The sequence below is a fragment of the Prosopis cineraria genome, unplaced genomic scaffold (genome assembly GCF_029017545.1).
Source record: "Prosopis cineraria cultivar Desert tree isolate PC_DT_omini unplaced genomic scaffold, ASM2901754v1 PC4, whole genome shotgun sequence".
In the NCBI taxonomy this organism is placed as follows: Eukaryota; Viridiplantae; Streptophyta; class Magnoliopsida; order Fabales; family Fabaceae; genus Prosopis; species Prosopis cineraria.
In genome coordinates, this window is record NW_026555335.1 from 35131067 (window position 1) to 35150221 (window position 19155).

The 19155-nt window shown below is 34.0% G+C and overlaps 3 protein-coding genes across 3 annotated transcripts; all 3 read right to left on the reverse strand.

Moving 5' to 3' along the window:
- Window positions 1–3135: 3135 nt before the first annotated feature.
- LOC129310055 (type I inositol polyphosphate 5-phosphatase 5) lies at window positions 3136–6700 on the reverse strand. Its single transcript, XM_054951890.1, has 10 exons — window positions 6318–6700; window positions 6134–6230; window positions 5969–6052; window positions 5442–5526; window positions 5264–5368; window positions 4499–5066; window positions 4205–4398; window positions 3992–4100; window positions 3732–3880; window positions 3136–3612 (listed from the first exon to the last, which is right to left on the reverse strand). Exons 1-10 carry the CDS (start codon window positions 6453–6455, stop codon window positions 3384–3386), a joined length of 1758 nt encoding a protein of 585 aa, XP_054807865.1. The 5' UTR covers window positions 6456–6700; the 3' UTR covers window positions 3136–3383.
- Window positions 6701–12416: 5716 nt separating this feature from the next.
- LOC129309879 (uncharacterized) lies at window positions 12417–16347 on the reverse strand. Its single transcript, XM_054951630.1, is given in 9 exon segments — window positions 12417–12881; window positions 13631–13758; window positions 13835–13936; window positions 14060–14216; window positions 14304–14373; window positions 14376–14421; window positions 14873–15096; window positions 15319–16109; window positions 16180–16347. Coding segments are annotated over 8 exon segments (978 nt in total). The 5' UTR covers window positions 15563–16109; window positions 16180–16347; the 3' UTR covers window positions 12417–12874.
- A 1302-nt stretch (window positions 16348–17649) lies between these two features.
- LOC129307666 (protein DOWNSTREAM OF FLC-like) lies at window positions 17650–18557 on the reverse strand. Its single transcript, XM_054948521.1, has 2 exons — window positions 18371–18557; window positions 17650–18193 (listed from the first exon to the last, which is right to left on the reverse strand). The coding sequence occupies exons 1-2, from the start codon at window positions 18522–18524 to the stop codon at window positions 17865–17867; spliced, it is 483 nt and encodes a 160-aa protein (XP_054804496.1). The 5' UTR covers window positions 18525–18557; the 3' UTR covers window positions 17650–17864.
- Between the last annotated feature and the right edge of the window lie 598 nt (window positions 18558–19155).

Here is a 19155-nt window from a genome sequence, read left to right on the forward strand (position 1 = left end):
TTTGTTAAAGTTCGTGATTTATTTTGCCTCATATGATAATTTAGGCTATCAAATGCTTCTTAAAAAAAATATATGATCAAATTTGTACCTTTACTTTTGTTTTTTGCCAGCCTATGTGTGATCTATTTGTTTTTTTTAGAGAAAGCCATGCCTACATTTCATTTCATACAACATATTAATTATCAAAATTTCCTATAAAAGGCATAAAATATTCTCAAATTCTTAACCTTACTCGTTTACAACTTAACCAATGATATTTATGATTGAGCAAATGGCATTTATAATTTATGTATGAGTTTAACATTTAAGTTATCATTTTCTTTTACCCAATTATAAATACCCTTTGCTCAATTATAAATAAGCAGGATTTGAAAAATTATAAGTATTTTATACATTTTATACGACCTCTTGATAATTAAATATGTTCTATGAGACTTAGGTGTGATTTTGCTTTTTATTATATGAAAAATCTAATCATATAATCAAAATTAAAAAAATCATAGTTAAGCCATTAAATTTGGTTTGAAAATGAAAGTAAATTTTTATTTTACCTATATTTAAAAGTAAACTTTTTATATTTATATTAAATTCTCTCTCATACTTAATAACTTTATATAAAGGTCGTATTAGAAAAATTTACTTATTCCCCATCAGGTAACTTCTAATAAAGAATTATCCATCTTTTATCATGTGTCTTATTATGTTGAAAATTTTGTATAAATCCGCACAAGATTAAAAGATCCCCAAATGTCTGGTTGGATTATTGAAGATGGAGTACTAATATCTTTTCATTAATTATTAGTAGGATAAATAAATAAATTATTCCTTAAATTTTAAGTCCAGTAACAATATAAACTTTACACTTTTGCAAATTATTCTCTCTTAATTTTTTAAAAGCATTGCCATTTAGCTCTTGTCGTTAATAAAAATTAACTTTAACTATTAATTAATTAAAAAAATGATATAATGAATCTCAAACATTAATTTTTTGGATCCTTATCTGTAATTTTTAAATGTTTTATTGTAGTTTTTGCTTTATTTATGCAATTTTTTACGTTATTTTTATTTATTTTTTTAATAACTAAAGTTAAAAGTTAATTTTTTTAATAATAAAAGTTAAATTATATCATTTTAAAAAATTAAAAAATAATTTATTATAATAAATAAATTCAAAATTATATTATTATTGCACTTAAATTCAGATGAAAACTTTTACCTTTATTCGTATATGCAAACATTAATAATTTCATGGCACCAACCCCATTATCCATTAGTCAAACTGGATGCTTGATCCACACTCTTTTACTGGAAAGAGAACTCACCAATCACCAATCAATAAAGGAAAAGTAGACATTCAGGCAAACATAGCCAAATATGCTTCTCTTTAGATTTCTTTTAGGTTTTGTAATATCCGTGTGTTCCGTTGTTCCTCCTCCGTTGCGCATCTTTACCAATGTTAGAAAGGGACTGATCTGATGTTTTCTTTTGGGTTTTACGTCTTGGATCACAGATCATCACCAACCTACTCCTGGGAATGTACTATGGGCCAAGCAAGATTTGGTCTTGCGCGTAAGAGTGCAATATTATTCGATCACTACTTTTGAGGGCTTATAATAGGAGTTGATGTTCACATCGTCCCTTGGTTTGGGTCTCCTAAATTACATTTTAATCTAAATACATAGAGAGATCAGAGAAATAAAGATGGGCCAAGAGCTTTTCTCCTTCAATCCCATTTATAAAATATATTTAAAAAGATTTATTTAATCTTATTTATCAGTTATGATGTGACTTTTTAGATAATATTTAAAAATTATTTTTAAATTTATTATATAGAGGTATATTTAAAATTCTATACACTTTTATTTTTTATATTTTTTTATATTAATATTAATAAAATTAGTAAAAATAACTTATAAAAAAAATTAAATGAGTATCTTAAGAAAGTGAAATCTACATTTCTTTCTCTCTCTTATTTTCCTTTCAGTGTCCAGTGAGGTGCACTCTAGGAAATTTTGTTTTGATTGTCCATGGCAAACATAGAAAGCGAGTCTGACAATATACGTACGCCATTGATAATCCAAACAATGAGTCGATTTCAAATTGAGTACACATCGCCTTGTGGTTCTGCTTAAATCTGATCTCACTTTTGGATAACAATTGGTTAGATTAAACAATACTACTTTTGTTTGGGCCTAAAAATGAAACACTAGCCCAATGAAAAGAACTAAGGTAAAAGAGACGATAGGCTCAAGAAGCATAATCTAGTTTGTTTTTAGGAGAAAGGTGTGCCACGCACGAGCCTAGAGTAAGACACTAGACTCGAAAGAGCTAAATGTAAGAGACTGTTAAGCAGATAGAGTGTGACGTGCCATGAATCTCGTGGGCTGTGCTAAGTGATCCCTAATATCTCAAGCACGGGCTTCGAATCTCATGGGAGTAATGGTCTTGATTGAATAATTATAAAAGAAATAGAAGGTCATAGGAAAAGGACAAACAATCAATCAAGATCATCTATTAGCACCTTTGAATATACTTCTCCAATTTACTTTGCACTTTCATGTGGTTTTTAAGATCATTTCTCGAGTCACTATAACTTTGTATTGTGCATTAATATCAAACAAACACTCGCTTATCTCAATTTTATTACATCTTTACATTTAAATAAATTGTGATAAAAAAGTTTAAAAATTCATTGTTATTTTTTAAGACTTAACATTTTTGACATGTTTGGTATTTATTGTTTTGTAAAGAACAATTTGATTATTTTATTAGATTAAATAATACTTAATTAATTTCTTGACACAAATAAATAAGAGGACTTGGCTTCTCTCCATTTCTTCTCCATTTTTCATTTCAATTATAGAATTTATTTTTAAATGGATGAGATTTGATACTTTATAAAAATTATTATATTTATTTTTTATAAAATTTCACATTTTAATAATCATTTTATGAAATATCAAATCTCAACCATTTAAAAATGGATCTAATGGTTGAGATGGAAGGTGAAAAGGAAATGAAAAGAGAGAAAGATGGAGAGAAGCCGGTCCTAAGTAAGGTATTATTTCCTGATGTAGCTGGCAAATTTGTACAAACATAAAATTCAATGATTTGGCATGATCGTGGGAGCTTGAATGATCAATATTCAGTCGTGTTAGTATTTACATGATGTATAACGTACATCGACAATGCCTCTGGAGTCTGGACATGAAAATTGCAGAGCATTAATCACTCCTCGCAACTTAGAAGCCTTTTAAATTTTGATTATCTTGTTAGGTGGAAACTCTATGGGAGGAGGGAAATTCACAGGAACGACACAGAGATGAGAGATTGTAGATATTATATATATGTATGTATAGCCTAATGAAGTTGGGGGGGGGGGACTAATCATAGAAACTATGCCTTTGAGGAATGCAAGTGTCGTCGTATTCAAGTCTTGGAAAAGCATAGGAATAGCCCTTCCTGAACCTGTTCATCACATTGTTTCTGCTCCTTGCTTCCACGTCCACAGCAAACACCGCGCACACAGGCCTGTGATCAGAAAATCTGGATTCCCCTCTTATGTATGATAGTTGTTCAATCCCCTTCCCACGCCATAATATCCTATCACACCTGATCATTGTAATAATATTCACATATTTACTGTCACTAACCAACACTACTGTACAATGATAAGTGTGTGTGTGTGTGTGTGTGTGTGAGTGAGAGACTGAGTACAATGATAATAGTACCAGGCGGGTGTTCGTCGTTTTTTCTTGGACTTGACAGTTTCTCCAGCGTATGAATCTGAATTTTGTGAATACTTGTAAGTGGGAGCGAACATGATCCGTCCCTCGTCGAATCCGTTGAAGACCCTTCCTGCGTCCCTCTCCGTATTCAACTGTCATTACTTGTCATCAGTTTAATGAATAAGAACGTTAAAGCACTGATTAATTATAGTGTTCCATTAGATTATTGACTTATAACAGTGAATTCATAGAGATTGACAAACCTGATCTTTCTCTAACAGCGCGTCCCAGTCATTATCTTCCAGCAAGAATCTTGTTTCATCGTAACTCAAAGAAATCCGGTAGTTCAAATCTCCTAGCCATATTATTCGACTGCGAGAGGTAGCTATAGTGATTAATACGAGCTACGGGAGTATGGAAGAAGAAGCAAAACGTACAATTACTAAGGGACAGAATAATGGAGGCCCATAACTCACTCGTGGTCAACTATCTTTTCTGGCGCTCGACGACAAGGATTCTTACCAATCCTAGGGAATTGTGTGCTTTTGAGGATCTCGGCCACGTCGGAATTCCTCCTCAGCTCGTCACCTTCTTTCTCCCCGGAAGCCAAATGACTACAAACGAAACAAAAAGTTGTTTGATGCAATGACATGCTAACTGATATGCAACCCTGCAAAAGTAACCTGCAATTAATTGCTCAAACCATAATATTTTTATAAATTAACTTAGTTCCAAAAATGATCAGTCCTAAATGATAATCATGTCTTTACCTTGTTGCCAAGGCAACCCATGATTCCTCTTCCCACTGAGTCTACTCTGAGATGAGCGATGTGAGGAACCAGGTCCTTTCTGGTCCATATGGAAAGAAAGATCCCAACCATCTGCTTACTCGATATGAGGCAGTATTTTGTTTCTTTTGGAGGAGGTGGTATTTCTGCAATTGAGAGGAACTGATCCATGGAAGGATCACGATACAATGGAGGATCTAATTTACTCATCAGGTCATTACGTTTTCTTAGCCTTCGTCCCTCTCTGGAAGGTGAATCCAGAGAACAATTGCAAGTCTTGAGCAGGCTGCTATCTGCTCTGTAGTTTCTACTCAGAACTTTAAGGGAAGGCTTCTGAAAGAAATTCAGACTTCCTGGGGGCTTTGTCGACTCCTTCGAGTTGTTTTGTATTGAGGTTCTGGAAACATTTCCAGATTCGGAGGAACTGTCCAAGCAGACATTTTTGGGTTTATTTAGTGATTGATTAATCAGACTCAGCCACTTCGCTGCTGGTTCATTATCTTCAATTACCAAAACATTGCCTGCACTCAGAGGGACAATTTCCTGAAACCTGTATACACAAAAGACGTCAACCAACATTGCACTTCTAATTCAATCACTTAACACACCACATTGCGCATCTGCAGTACAAGATAAATACTACTACAAGTAATCACAATCCATTGTGCATATAAAAATATTCCAATTCATATATTTAGGCATAGCGGAGGTGTTGCTTAGGAGCATAAGATGGAGGAAGATGCATACCCCAAGACATATATATCTGCGGAGCCCTCCACCAGTAAGAAATCTTCAAGGTTGAGGCCTTGGTTCGGTGTCTTTCCTCCAACATTCCATGTAGCAACAAACATCCTGCGACCTCCATATTTTAAAAATTCATCCAAAACAAGAAAATGGCATGAGGGCTTCATTTTTTTCCCTTTACCTGAAAGTCTGAATTTCAGTAGTGGGAGTCATAGGCTGCTCGAAGTTGGACAGGTTTAGGCCTTCGATCGCTGGGCTCGTCTCCCCTTTGGACATGAAATAAGAAATTAGTTAGCATCACTCTTTCGTTTTTCTTCCTGTGAGTCAATAATTGATATGAATGTCATCCACTTGATGAAAGGGATTAAAAGTCAGTATCAATTATGAAACAAAACAGCTTTATTTCCCCCCTCTGTGTTCTGGCCTTCTGTTTAGCGATACGTTGCATTGTAAAAGTCACTGTTGTTAGGTAAGCTACCATAATAATGTAGGAAGACACAAGGGAGACTTCATCTTGCTTGATAGGTACGTGGCTCTGTAGCGTAGCAGACCGGTTGGATCCTGAATCTAGTGTTGACCCACCCTTTATTTAGCCTAAACCCCCGGAATCTGATTTAATTATATTAAAATCATGAACAGGAATCATCTTATATTAATAAAAGATTTAGGTTCCACAGAAGCTATGCACTCAAAAGTCAAAAGCCGTACCTGAGAAACTCTTTCTCATAACAGGGGATGTAGGGGACGCATACGCGAATGCTTTTCTCTTCGAATCAACCACCTTCTCTAAATCTTTTAAATAAAGGGAAAACGTTATGAAAAGGAAACGCGGAAAAGGGAATCGAAAAACCAAAAGAAAGGAAGGTGCAATACCAGGAAATTGAGCGATTCTATCTATATCCGCTTTGAACTCGTCCTCATCAGAGCCTCTCCCGCTTCGCTTTGATCCGAAAATCTTAGGAAGAATAGACTTGATCCCGAAAAGCAGAAAATTAGAACGATCAGAAATCACACGGCGAATATCGTCTCAGGAAAGAATGAAAAAGAAGCACCTCACCTTCTTCTTGCGGTCATTCTTGACAGAATTATCAGGCCAGGGGTCTGTGGAGAGTGGGGGGCTGAGGGCGGCGGAATTAGCCTTCGTCATTTCAGAATTGGCATTTGGGATTGAACGTCTTGAAGTAAACGACGACATTCAATCATGTTTTCTGGGATTCAATGATCCGATGCAGGAAGCTCGTGCAGGACGAGAATTGACATTGGCGTTGAACGTCGTCTTCGTTCATTGGATAATTTGCTTGAATTAAATTTAGTTGCCAAGAATGAAGGTTTTTTCTGGTTGATTTGGATCTATTTCAAAGAATGAGATTTTGGCGCCAGAGCTTTCGGAACACTTCAGGACGACAGCGAATCAAGGAGATTCAAACCGTTAAGCACCACTTCGCAGTTTACTCAATAACCCCTTCAATGTGTACCACTGTATCCTCTTGCTTTTGCAAATTATTATTATTATTAATAATCAATCATTTAATCCCTATATTTTTTATTAAGTCATGATATAATTTCTAAACTTCAACTTAACACAGCTTAAATTCCTATAATTTGAATTCAAATTCTAAATTTTATTTCAGTGTAATTAATTTTTTTTATAGTTTTAATTATTTAAAACATTAATTCTTAAGTTTTTATAATAATTTTATTTTTTTAAGATGTAGGATTCATTTTAATTTGATAAGATTATAAGGATTAAATTGTAAAGTTTAACTGAATTAAAAATATAAAAATTGAGTTACCTTAAATTAAATTTCAGCAACTAATTGCTGTTGTTGCTGTTGTTTTGGTGGTTGATTTTGTTTCAAATTAAGTATGAACACGTTGGAAAAATGGGTTTTTGAATGTTTAACGGAGTCATAAGATATTCCTCACCACAGTATGCATAAGACAACTATATTTACATTTTAATGGATATTATATAATTTTAGCGTGTGACATTACAAAACTCAGAAAGATCAAAACATCAATCAAGAGCGCAAGAAAAATTAACTTGCTCTCCTTGTTTTTAAAAAATAAAAAAAATAAAATGTGTAATGCAATGGTTATATATATATATATATATAAATATATATAATATATCTAATATATCTCCATATTATTAATATAAATTTATAGCCTTTTGATATCACCAATGGACAAGATTAAATATATCGTTAGAAATCACACCAATTGACAAGCACAGAGAGCAAATAGTCATTTAACTTCTTTTAGCAATTGTTCTGAAAAAAAAAACATATTTTAATTGTGTGAGTGCATAGCGTTAAAAGAAAAGCTCCAAATTTTGATGAGTTTTTAATTCTTTGAGAAGTTATAAAAGTCAAAGGATTGGACAAAAAAAGGGGAGTATTAAAAAGTTCGTCTAAGGAGTTACAAAGTGACATCTACATGGCTCGTGTGTGTACAGTAAAATTTAATTTTTGAATTATAAAACCACAGTAAAACTGTATAAAAGACTAAGGTCTAATCATATCTAAAATCATGAAGTTTCTACAATCATGCGGTAGTTCATAAAAAAATCATAATATTAAAGATATCATACGAAGGCCGGTGAGATAAGAGATCAGCACATCGATTAGCTTCTCTATGGATATAGTCAAAGGTGACTATCCAATCTCTCATAACAAGATCTCTGATCTTCTTGACAATGTCATAATATGGGTGACTCTCAGAATAGGTACGGTTAATGAGTGATAACGCCTCCATCGAATCAAAGTAGATATTGATTCTTAATAGTTTCATATTTTAGCAAAGTTTAAGTCCCTCAAATATTCCAATGAGTTCTGCTGCTGTGCTAGGTTGATATCCAAGGAACTTGAAAAAAAACCTTTAATCCAATTACCCTTATCATTTCTAAGGATGCCTCCACAAGCTGTAACACCATTAATGTTGACAGAACTGTCAGTGTCGAGTCTAACCCATCCGAATTTAGATGGGCTCCATTTTCCTTCATCTGTAGAGTTGCTTTTGCCCAAGCTGTTGATTTTGTATAGAAGCTTCAAGTCATTATTTATTTATTAAGTGCTGAAGAAGGCAATATTGCTATTAGGGATGTTATCTATCGAATAAAATTTTTTGCATCTAGCTTTTCAAATATTCCAGCAAGCTTGTGCAAAAAACTTCTGCCAAGGCTTTCTTCTTGTTTTTAAGCTGCCTGCTTTATTCTTTGCATTCTAGATTATCCAGTCCTGCACATTAAAGGAGAAAAAGATGTTAAGTTTTCTAGGTTTAACTAATTTTTGCCAAACTTCTTTGACTTCTTCACAATCTCATAAAATATAAATTTAGGAATCAAGGAAATTACAACCAAATGGACAGAGACGTTGATGGGGAGCATTTCCAGATGTTTGCATGTGATTGGACTAAAGACAATTTGAGGCAGCTTTTCATAAAAAGTATTTTATTTTTTCATATGTAGGCCACTTTCAAATTTTAGTCTATATATCAGAGTGGTGTTGATCTTTTTGGAAATCCATGGCTTTATAAGCATATTTAACAGAGAAGTTTCCATCAAATGAGGGTTTCCAAATGAGAACATCTTCTTCGCCTTGTTGGTTTGGAGGTTGCACAAGTAATATTTGTTTAATTACATCAGAGTGGAAGTAATGATTTAGAAGATCAATATTCCAACCTCCTGTAATATGGCGAAAGTCAAAGACCTTAGCAGAGAGAATAGAATCAGCATTAAGAAAAACATGCTTGACAAGAGGGTCAGGGAGCGGAGACCATTTGTCATACCAAAATGATATTCGATCTCCTATACCAACTTTCTAACTTACATGAGATATGAATTTATCCCAAATTTTACAAATGCTGCTCTTGGTGTAAGAATAAGAGTTAGGTTTAACTATCATCGAAATTTTGGGTTTGTTACATTTGTATTTATCACGAAGAATTCAAACCCAGAGATAGTGTGGCTTAGTGATAAGGCTCTAATAAAGCTTCATTATGAAAGTGATATTTTGATTCTTCAGTTTTTTGAGTCTAAGTCCCCCATCTTTTCTATCCATAGTGATTCTATCCCAAGAGAGTAGATGTGAATTTTTGTTTTCACCAGTCAAATCCTATAGAAAATTTCTAGAGATTTTTTTTCAAATCAGACAAAATATTATTTGATAAAAGTATATTTTGCATAGTGTAATAGGAAGGGTGGATAAAACAGATTTGATGAGAACTGGTTTCCCAGCCATGTTCAAGTAACAACTTCTCCAATTTGCCAAGCGAGAATTTGCTCTATCAAGAAGTGGGGTAAAAGTGAGTTTAGATTCCTTTTCATGAATAATAGGGATTTCAAGGTATTTTCCAAGATTTCCTGTGAGTGGAATCCTTAGTCCTTCATCGATTTGTAAGGCTTTGTTAACATTGACATTCTTAGAACAGAAGAGCTTAGATTTTTTTGTGTTTATCTTTTGACCTAAGGCATTACAAAAATCAAAAAGACATCGTTGGATAATCATAGCTTGTGAAAGAGAACACTCTGTAAAAAGAAAAAGATCGTTATCAAAAAATAAATGAGAGATAAGAGGAAAATACTACTGTTTATACAATGACTTAAACGTTCTATGCAAAGTATAAATAGATAAGAAGAAAGAGGGTCTCCCTGCCAAATGCCACGAGAGGGTGTGAATTCCTTAAAAGGTTCTCCATTCCAAAGGACTCGTATGCAAGTGATAGAGATGGCAGCTTGAATCAAGTTTCTAAAGTGACTATTAATTCCAATGCACTGAAGAGTATCATCAATGAAGTTTCAAGAAAGCTTGTCGAATGCCTTTTTCAAGTCAACTTTAAGGGCCATGAAACCTTTTTTTGCCTGTTTTGTTTCACATTGCATGGATGATTTGCTGAGCAATAATGATATTATCACTACTCTGACGTCCTTGTATGAAGCTGCATTGATTATCCTCGATTAAATGATTCATACAAGCACGAAGTCAGTTGGAAAGAATTTTTGTGACAATTTTATAACTCATGTTACAAAGGGATATAGGGCAAAAATCTTTCATACAGGTAAGATGATCCTTCTTAGGGATAAGAGTGATGAAAGTGTCATTAATTGTCCTAATGATTTTAGGTTCCTTGAAAACTTTTTTGACTAAACTATAAATACTAATTTTCAAGTCATCCTAGTAAGTATGAATAAAGCCAGCATTGATATCATTAGGACTTGGAGCTTTGAACGCCCCGATCTCAAAAGGAGCATTTTTTATTTCTTCTTCAGTCACTTCTTTATGAATAGATTGAAATTGAATAGGAGAAAGAGGTGGAAAACTTCTATCAATATTAAGCTTGGGTTTGATAACTGTATCTTCCTTGAAGAGATTGTCAAAATAGGTAACAACCATATTTTTTAGTTTATTCCGATCATGGACCCAAGTGTCATCATCAACTTGGAGTGATAGAATTTGATTCCTTTTCCTTCTAATGACAGATGTTGCATGAAAGAATTTGGCATTTTGATTACCCTATTTTAACCATTTGCACCTAGATTTCTAGAACCAAATCAGCTCTTCTTGCAAAAGAGGTTGTTCATAATCTTCTTAAAGAGATTTTTCCAAGTTCTTGAGAAAATAGTTATCTCTATAGTTTCTATTCCTGTCAATGCCTTCCAACCGATGCAAGATTCTTTTCTTCTTAGAAGATATATTTCCTATCTTATCTTTGTTTCAATAGGCGGCGGAGGTTGTAAATTTAGATATCCCTTCATTCCAATCATTAGTTACCCAAGAACATTTAACCAAAGGGTGGAAGGAATCCTCCATCATCCAAGCAGCGTGACAACAAAAAGGAGTATTCTGATGCTCTTGGCAATCTTCCTTGGTAAATTGTATTCTAATCGGGTAATTTTTTAATTTCATTTTACATTTAAATTAAATTTTGTCTCTTAATTTAATTTGATTTTGATTTAATTTACTAACTTGATTTATGTTTTCCTTTTTTTTATTCGATTTGCTCTTTATTTTTTTTTAAACGTACTCAAATATTTGTGTTATTTTCATTTTTCACATTCCTATAGTTTAATTTGGTAATGTTTGATCAAGGTGAAAAAAATTGGTAACGTTCACAGAAAATATAAATTGTTATTGAACTGAAATAAAATACAATGAATATATAAAAATTAAAGTTAGAGCAGTAGAGATGAAAATGTTGAGACGAACTTGGAGGCATATACATAAAGATAAAATTCAAAATGAACATATATGATAAAAAATGAGCATAACATCTATTGAGAGAAAAACAGTAGAAAATTATTTAAAAGAGTTTGGACTAGCAAATTGTTTAAAATAATTTGGATATTTATAAAGAAGATCAAGGGAGGCATCACTAAAAAAATTGAAATGAATAATTTTAAATCATGTTAAGAGGGGTAAAGGAAGGTTAAAAAGAATACTTATGAAAGTTAGTGACTGATACATCTTAATTAATAACATTAATAAAAACTTAATAAATAATAGAGTATAATAACGTCATGCAATTCAAATGACCAACTTCACTTAGTGGGATAAGGCTTATTGTTGTTTTTGTTGTTTATATGAAAATTAAACAAAAATCCCAGTTAAAGTTAAATGAAATTAAAAACCAAATTAAGCAACCCAAAGTTAAATTTCTCTAATTGATCTTTTTGAAAATGATTGTTTGTCATGTATTAATGTATAATATTAAATACTCCTATTCCTATATACAACCATATTTATAAATGAGAAATAAAAATAATACAACCCAACTGGAAGTAGAAACCATTGAAAATATGAGGCCTGATGTTGGTACCTCAACAGATGGATTATAGCTTTCTCTGAACAATATAAAGAAATAATATGAGGTCCAGTTGAATTGAAAATCTTCTAAGTCATAAATAATTAACAAGTATCTTTCATTGTCGGAAAAAAGAATTAAATAATTAACAAGAATCTTTCATTGTCCAAATTTATACATTTTTTTTAAAATAACATTCACAAGTATACTTCAAAACCAAAGTTTATCTTAAAATGGAGATTCTAAACAATTACAAGTATAATTGTACTACCACATCGTAGATGTTAAAAATGCAAGCATATTGATAATCAAAATTAAAGCAACCACCTCGTCTATATCAGAATAACCAAGTTGAAACAGCTTATTTGCCATTATAGTCAACAAACGACCAGCCGTTTTTTTAAAAATATTAAATGACGACAAATATAAATTGGATTAAGTGTTCTGATCAGAAAATACTGAACTCGTTACAAGTTACAATCAGAGTTCAATCTACAAAAGCCTTATCAATTTCCTGTGAGAATATTCAATGGGTTGTGATACTGTGCAATTGGAAAACTCGTTCTATGGAATGTTACTATCAGCCAAATGTATGTGAGAAAGATGGTCAAAAATCTGCTCATCAATCCAACTATATTGTGTATCGGCCCTGATGATTGATGAATATCTTTTGTGCAAGTGCACAACAAACTAAAATGGCAACCAAAAACTGAAGGTTCTTGGAGTATCGTCGCGCCTTTTATCATTAAAAGTGAGAGGGATCAGATCAACAACTTCAATGTTGCATTTCATCCAACTGTTGTCTGTAATCAGCTAAGCTCTGCAAGCACCATGGGAAACATACGGAATTGGGATTATCAAATAGGCTTAGAGAGATGAACAAAGCCCATGTGCGATGACAACTCAATAAGGGTGAGCAAAGAGGGTATCTCCCTTCTTAAGATGGAATTACAGAAAAATTCATGTATGATAAACCATATCCTGCCATCCAACCTGGCTGAATCATGCTTACAATTATTGAAACTTAGGAGAACTAAAAACAGTAACCTTCTTGTCAAGACCAGAAGGGATAATACACTCTCCCATATAATTTTCATTAAGCCTTGTTGCTAACTTGATTTAAAACTTGGGATTGACGACTGTCCAATTTCAATTAGGGATGGTCATAGTCCCCCTTTCTAACAAAACAGCACTAGTATGAACTATACAAGGCCTTATGATTAAGCCCAGCAAGGTTCCATTTTTTTTTTTCCCCTCAATTTGTTATAACTGAAAAACCGAGAAAGTAGTAATGGGAAGAGTAGTCATAATACAAACTAACAAAATCTGAGCAAGCTATAGACCACATTTCTGGCTTTTCTTCGTTTGCAGGTTATAATGAAGGCCAAATATTGCCAACAGAAACATACTGAACGAAGGCTATGACAAATTGATATTCAAAATTTCATATGGCTGCATGCAAACAAAAGGCCGACAACCCTAATAGAGCATCACTTCACGAGCTTACAAGCAATTGGTGTCAATTTGTTCACCAAAAAGTCAAGTTAAGACAAGGCTAATATATCATACCTTAGTATATGCATAAACACCTGCCTCTGTAGGCCCACCAGGACTTCCCTTGCGGATAAATTTTCCCTCTTTATATATGTAAAGCAATGGTATACCAGCAGAGAATTCCAAGTTGATGACCTGTTTCTCTACAGAGGTTCAATTAATATTAGCCCTATCATTATTAACTAGAAACGAGTGTCATAAGAAAATTTTGCTCGGTACCTCCTGAGATGTTAATCTGTCAAGATACATTACAATGGATCTTAGAGAATTCCCATGTGTGGCAACCATCACATGCTTTCCAACTTTAAGTTCGGGTTCAATCTACAATTCATGCTTCTCAAAATTAACTTCCATAGCAATATAATTCCAAGAGACAAAGTATAAAAAATATCCAAAGGAAAAAGCGGAACTTTAAAGTTAGGGAAAAAAAAATGATGTACGCACATGATCCTTAAAGTAGGCAACGGCTCTCTGGGAACACATTTCTAGGCTCTCACCACTGGGAGGGGGAATATCATAACTACGATGCCAATCGTGCACTTTCTCCTTGCCATATCTTTCTGCAGTCTCCTGCTTATTTAGACCCTGCAGCTCCCCATACCTGTAGAATAAAGAAGGGTTATTCCATCATTTTATTTGACATTTACATCGAACCATAAATAGGGGAAAAGATTTTATTAGCCCGTACATTCTTTCATTCAATTGCCAAGCTGTTATAACTGGAATAGACTGCTTCTTGGTTTTTTCGCTGAAAACTGTGTCCAGGTTTTTGCTTGTTCACTGTCATTATGGATGATAACGGGCACCTGAAGAGTACACGTTTGGCTTTTGAAAGGGGAAAAAAATTCTAGCTTTCCAAAAAAAAAAAAAATGACAGCAGAAAGGAGAGTTCAGCTAATTTTATTTCAATTCAGGAGGATATAAAGTAAGTTTGACACTACTAAACAAGAGTGCGGATGAAAGTTTTGTTTAGAACTAAGCCACAAACCAAGGCACTTGACAACTTTGATTTTAGTCTTACTACATAAATATAAGTTAAATAATGTTTCATAAATACGCCAGTTCTTCTTTCACGTAAAGCCTCTTACAGGAAAAAAAAAAAAAAAAACCATTTGAAGGATAGAGAATCGTCTAGCACTGTGCTGTCAATTAAGCTGGAATTTAGCTGACACTGAAAACCAGTTTCATTAAGCATATTCTTGCGAAGAGAAACTGGTAAATTTCAATAATATCTATCAGAAAGCAACAAGCACATACCTTCTTGTGTTGGTGCTGAGTCATGGCAAGCATAGCAGTCATCTGCGCTCGAATCAGAGCAGATGTAAAAATTACATCTACTGGAATATAGCTAATCCTCTTACCAGCTTCAATTGCTTCTTCTATACCTCTCCTGGTCAAAGGCACGTCAACACATCCGGTAAACAAGTTCTTCTCATTCCACAGAGATTCACCATGCCGAATCAATATCAAAGCAGACTCAGCTAAAAACAAGTATGTAATACCCACCAATAAGAAGATAAAGCAAAAGCATTAAAGCCCTCTTTCTCAATCAGAATGAGTAATAAAAAACTATGATAGAATGGGGTTATGGACACATAATTTACAACCCAAGTATATGCATAAGTTATCAGATATTGGGCAAGGGGAACAACAGTTATAGTGTCACACAAATACCACGAATCATCTGGAAAGTTATCACTCACCTGACGAGTCCTGACAAACGTTAAGAACATCGTTAACTGATGTAGAATCCGCAGTAGGAGAATAGGATGATCCATGAGTAAGGTGGGGAGATGTAGGAAACTCTTTTCGGAAAAGTGCAGTTTTGCCTTCCAAATGCCTTGAGAGGAATCTCACAGTGAGATTCCCTGATCTTATGGAAGAGCTAGAAGCATCAGAGCCCCAACTATGGAGCCCCACGGAATGGCAAGAAAAAGTAGCAGCCATGCTGATAATGCAATGGACCACGAACAAAAACACATTAGAATTTTCATTAGAAGAATGACGCAGAATCTATACCACCATAAAGATTGACAAGATTTTTAGTATTCTCAGGACTGGTTATATTTCATTTTTTTTTTTAAATCCATCCGTTCTTTCCCGGTGAGCTCGAATTGAAATAGCTATGGGGAAGTGCTTCATAAACGAAGTTTCCAGAATAGTCACATAGTAATAAGTTACATTCTTTCCTTCCCAAGAGATTTTGAATCCCATGTCAAGAATCCACTGGGGAAGCATAATTTTTTTTTTTTTGCGCAATTAAAAGGCAAGCGTCCGCTTGAGGGGGGAAAAAACAACGCGGAAAATTAAAACAGGACAACTCCTAAATTACAATGAAACAGGTGGCAAATGTTGCCTATCTTCCCAGAAATATATGAGCACATCTCGGCGGTGTATCCTTCACCAAGGGGAAGCATAATTAATGACCCCAATCCAACAGTAGCCAATGATATCCAAGTGAGAAGTATCAAGCATGATACAGAGCAACTGAAATCTGAATATTACGCAAAGATCAAATTAGCGGATGAACCAAACATTTTGAAAAATGAGGACTGTAAACTCACGTGGATGGCAAATGCTGAGGGAGAGAAGCTGAAACTGAGAACGCTCGAGACAACCTTGTTAGAGAGAACGTTAATGCTTAATCTTTTTCTTTCCCTCTTCTTTAAAGAACGATAGCGTGAATTGACACATGAAAAAGGAAAAGAAGCCGACAAGCATAGAAAGCGTGGCAGTTTTTTTTTTTTGAAGATTCACCCGCCCCTGCTCGGAACGGAACCAGCTTCAGGGGCTCTGCGGACTGCGAGTGCCTCTTACTAATCTAACCGTTCGGATTAAAATTGTACGGTCAGGTTTAATTGTATTTTGTTTTGATATTTTTAATAATTTTTTCAAACCCAGCTCGGACGGCAATATTCGTTTTTTAAAATCTCGATGCTGCACACAGGTTCATACGGCGTCGTTCCAAATTTCGAAAAGCAAGCAATGTATTCTGCCCATATTGCTTATCAAGTTGGTCATAAATCTTCTTGTTTCCGTTAAAAAAACACTTTTAATTTTAACTAACTCTATCAACGAGACAAAGGCGGTTAACACATTAAATTTATTTTAAATTTAAAATATTTTAATTTTATTCCTATTAAAAAAAGGAAAATACAGTATTGGACAAGTCAAATGAAAATACTAAATTAGAAGTAAATTCTCCTTATATATAGTAATTTGCAATAGGGATAAAATTATAAAATCTTGATTAATCGCTATGACTTTATATTAAGAACAATTTTTTTGAAAGACGTTTTATAATAGAGATTAAGAAAAATAGAATTTTATATGCATATGTCAAAAATAGGCGATAGAAAAAAGTGCACATCCTTCTTTCGCCCTTTTGCAAGTCGTAACCTTCCCAAACTAACCGTTTTAAACTTTAATGCATAAATTAATCCTCTCAATGCATGGGATAATAATTTATAAAATGATAGAGTTCAATTATAAAAAGATCACTAGATAAAAAATTATATGAATTTTAAAATGTGTCCTATAATACACCACATTATTCATAAATTATTAACTATAATAAATAATCTATAACAAATCGTATTCTTCATTAAGCAAACAAGGAACCATAAATGGTTTTTATTTAATTTTTAAATATTATAACTCTCATATAATAAACCAGAGTATAAGAAAAATTCAAAAGCAGTTTCTATGCATTCGTGTGGGTTAACGGTAGGAGTAACCGACATTAAGATGAACCTTCTAATCCATTTTAATTTCGATCTTAGCTCAAATTATATTATTGTTGTTTGTTTTAGACATATAGTATTATGCATAAGCATATCCATTTCAAGAAACCTTGGATTCCAGAAATGTTTGTAGTTATCAAAGAACAAATTAATTATTAGAGCCTAATTTGTATTATTGATCTGGTACTTGCCATAGAAAAATATACAGCATTAATCATTAATCTCAAACTTTAATTTGACGGTTGAAGGTAGCTTTCATGGTAGGAAAATAATTCAAAGATCCTTCTAGTGTAAATAAAAAATAATGTGGCGAGGATGCTCATTCTTATTTAACTTGGGTATTAACACATCAAACAAAACACCGTAGACTTGAACAATCCGTGATCAGCAAGGGTATATTAACTAAGAGATCACAGATAAATTTAAACACCTATTGATCTAAATAATCAGCAAAGAATGAACAAAACATGAAGCAAATAATGGAATAACTAAGAAAGACAACGAAATTAAATGTCATCGGCCAGGTAGTACTTCATGAGGTGGTAGCATTCAGGCAAAGGCACGTCCTTGAAGCAGCCCAAAGCATTGGCATAATGAAGATCATTGACGATGCCGTTTTGAGTACGAGTAAGAACGATGGTGGATCTGCTTCGGCCTGGGTCTGGCACTTTGCAATCTGAAACAGGGCTGCTCACAAACGCGCTCTCACACATCTGATCGCCATGATCGTGATCCACCAATATGCTGTACGTTCCTGTGGAATCTGTCACTCCTTCCTCTCTGAACATCACTGCCAAACTATCCCTGTCTTTGCACTCCACTCTCACCCTCGCACCTAAATTAAACCATTCCAGCATAGCAACATTCATTAGCTCCACGCTTCAATATTGTGTGTGTGGAAAAACACTTTTTTCTGAGTACCGAGAGACAGCAGCCAAAATGAATGAAAATGACACGGAATATAAAGACTTTTCTGGTCTCTTACTAAACCCTAATAATCTGTATCTGTTACCTGCAATGTAAGTGGTGACATTGGTCTCGAACCCGGCACGGCAGGTGTCACAGTAGACGCGACCCATGACACGGAAAGGACCATGATCTGAGGTGGAAAATGGAAGGAGAATGCAGAGACAGAGAGCCACCAAGAAGAAGGCTTTTGTGGCCATTGCTAATGGATATGGGAAAATTAAGGTATAAGGAAGAGGAAGGGTTGTGGGGCTGTTATATAGTGTTGAAAATTTGGGCTGTGATATTCTATCATTTAGCAGCATGATCCTTCCACTGCATGCGCCTTGTAAAGTGACATCGTGTCTCTAGGTCTCCCCGCTTGCATCGCTGCATTCACATGCATTCTGATCTATATCATATGCTTAATTCTTCCTCGCTTAATACTTAATATGGATTAAGGCCATTAATACATGGATATTAAACACTCATTTACACCTTGCATGTGTATTATATCTTTGAATGAAATTATAAAATTGGGTCAATTGATGGGCAGATCCAATGTGAGAGATAGGAAGGGTTGACTTTAGCTACTCTCTGCTGAGAACACATCGAGCAGAAATTCATGTCATAGATCCCAAGAAATCCGACTATTAAATATTGGAACATAAGACGAATTACAGCCTCACGAATATGTTCTTGTGAGCTTCAAAAATTAAAGTAGAAATTGGCTAATTAGAACCAAAACATGTCTATACCAAATTCAAAATGCGTCTATAAAAATACTTACAAATTATTTGCATTGATAGCAAGAGTTGATCCTCACAAGTAATAAATTATATGCTAAATCCT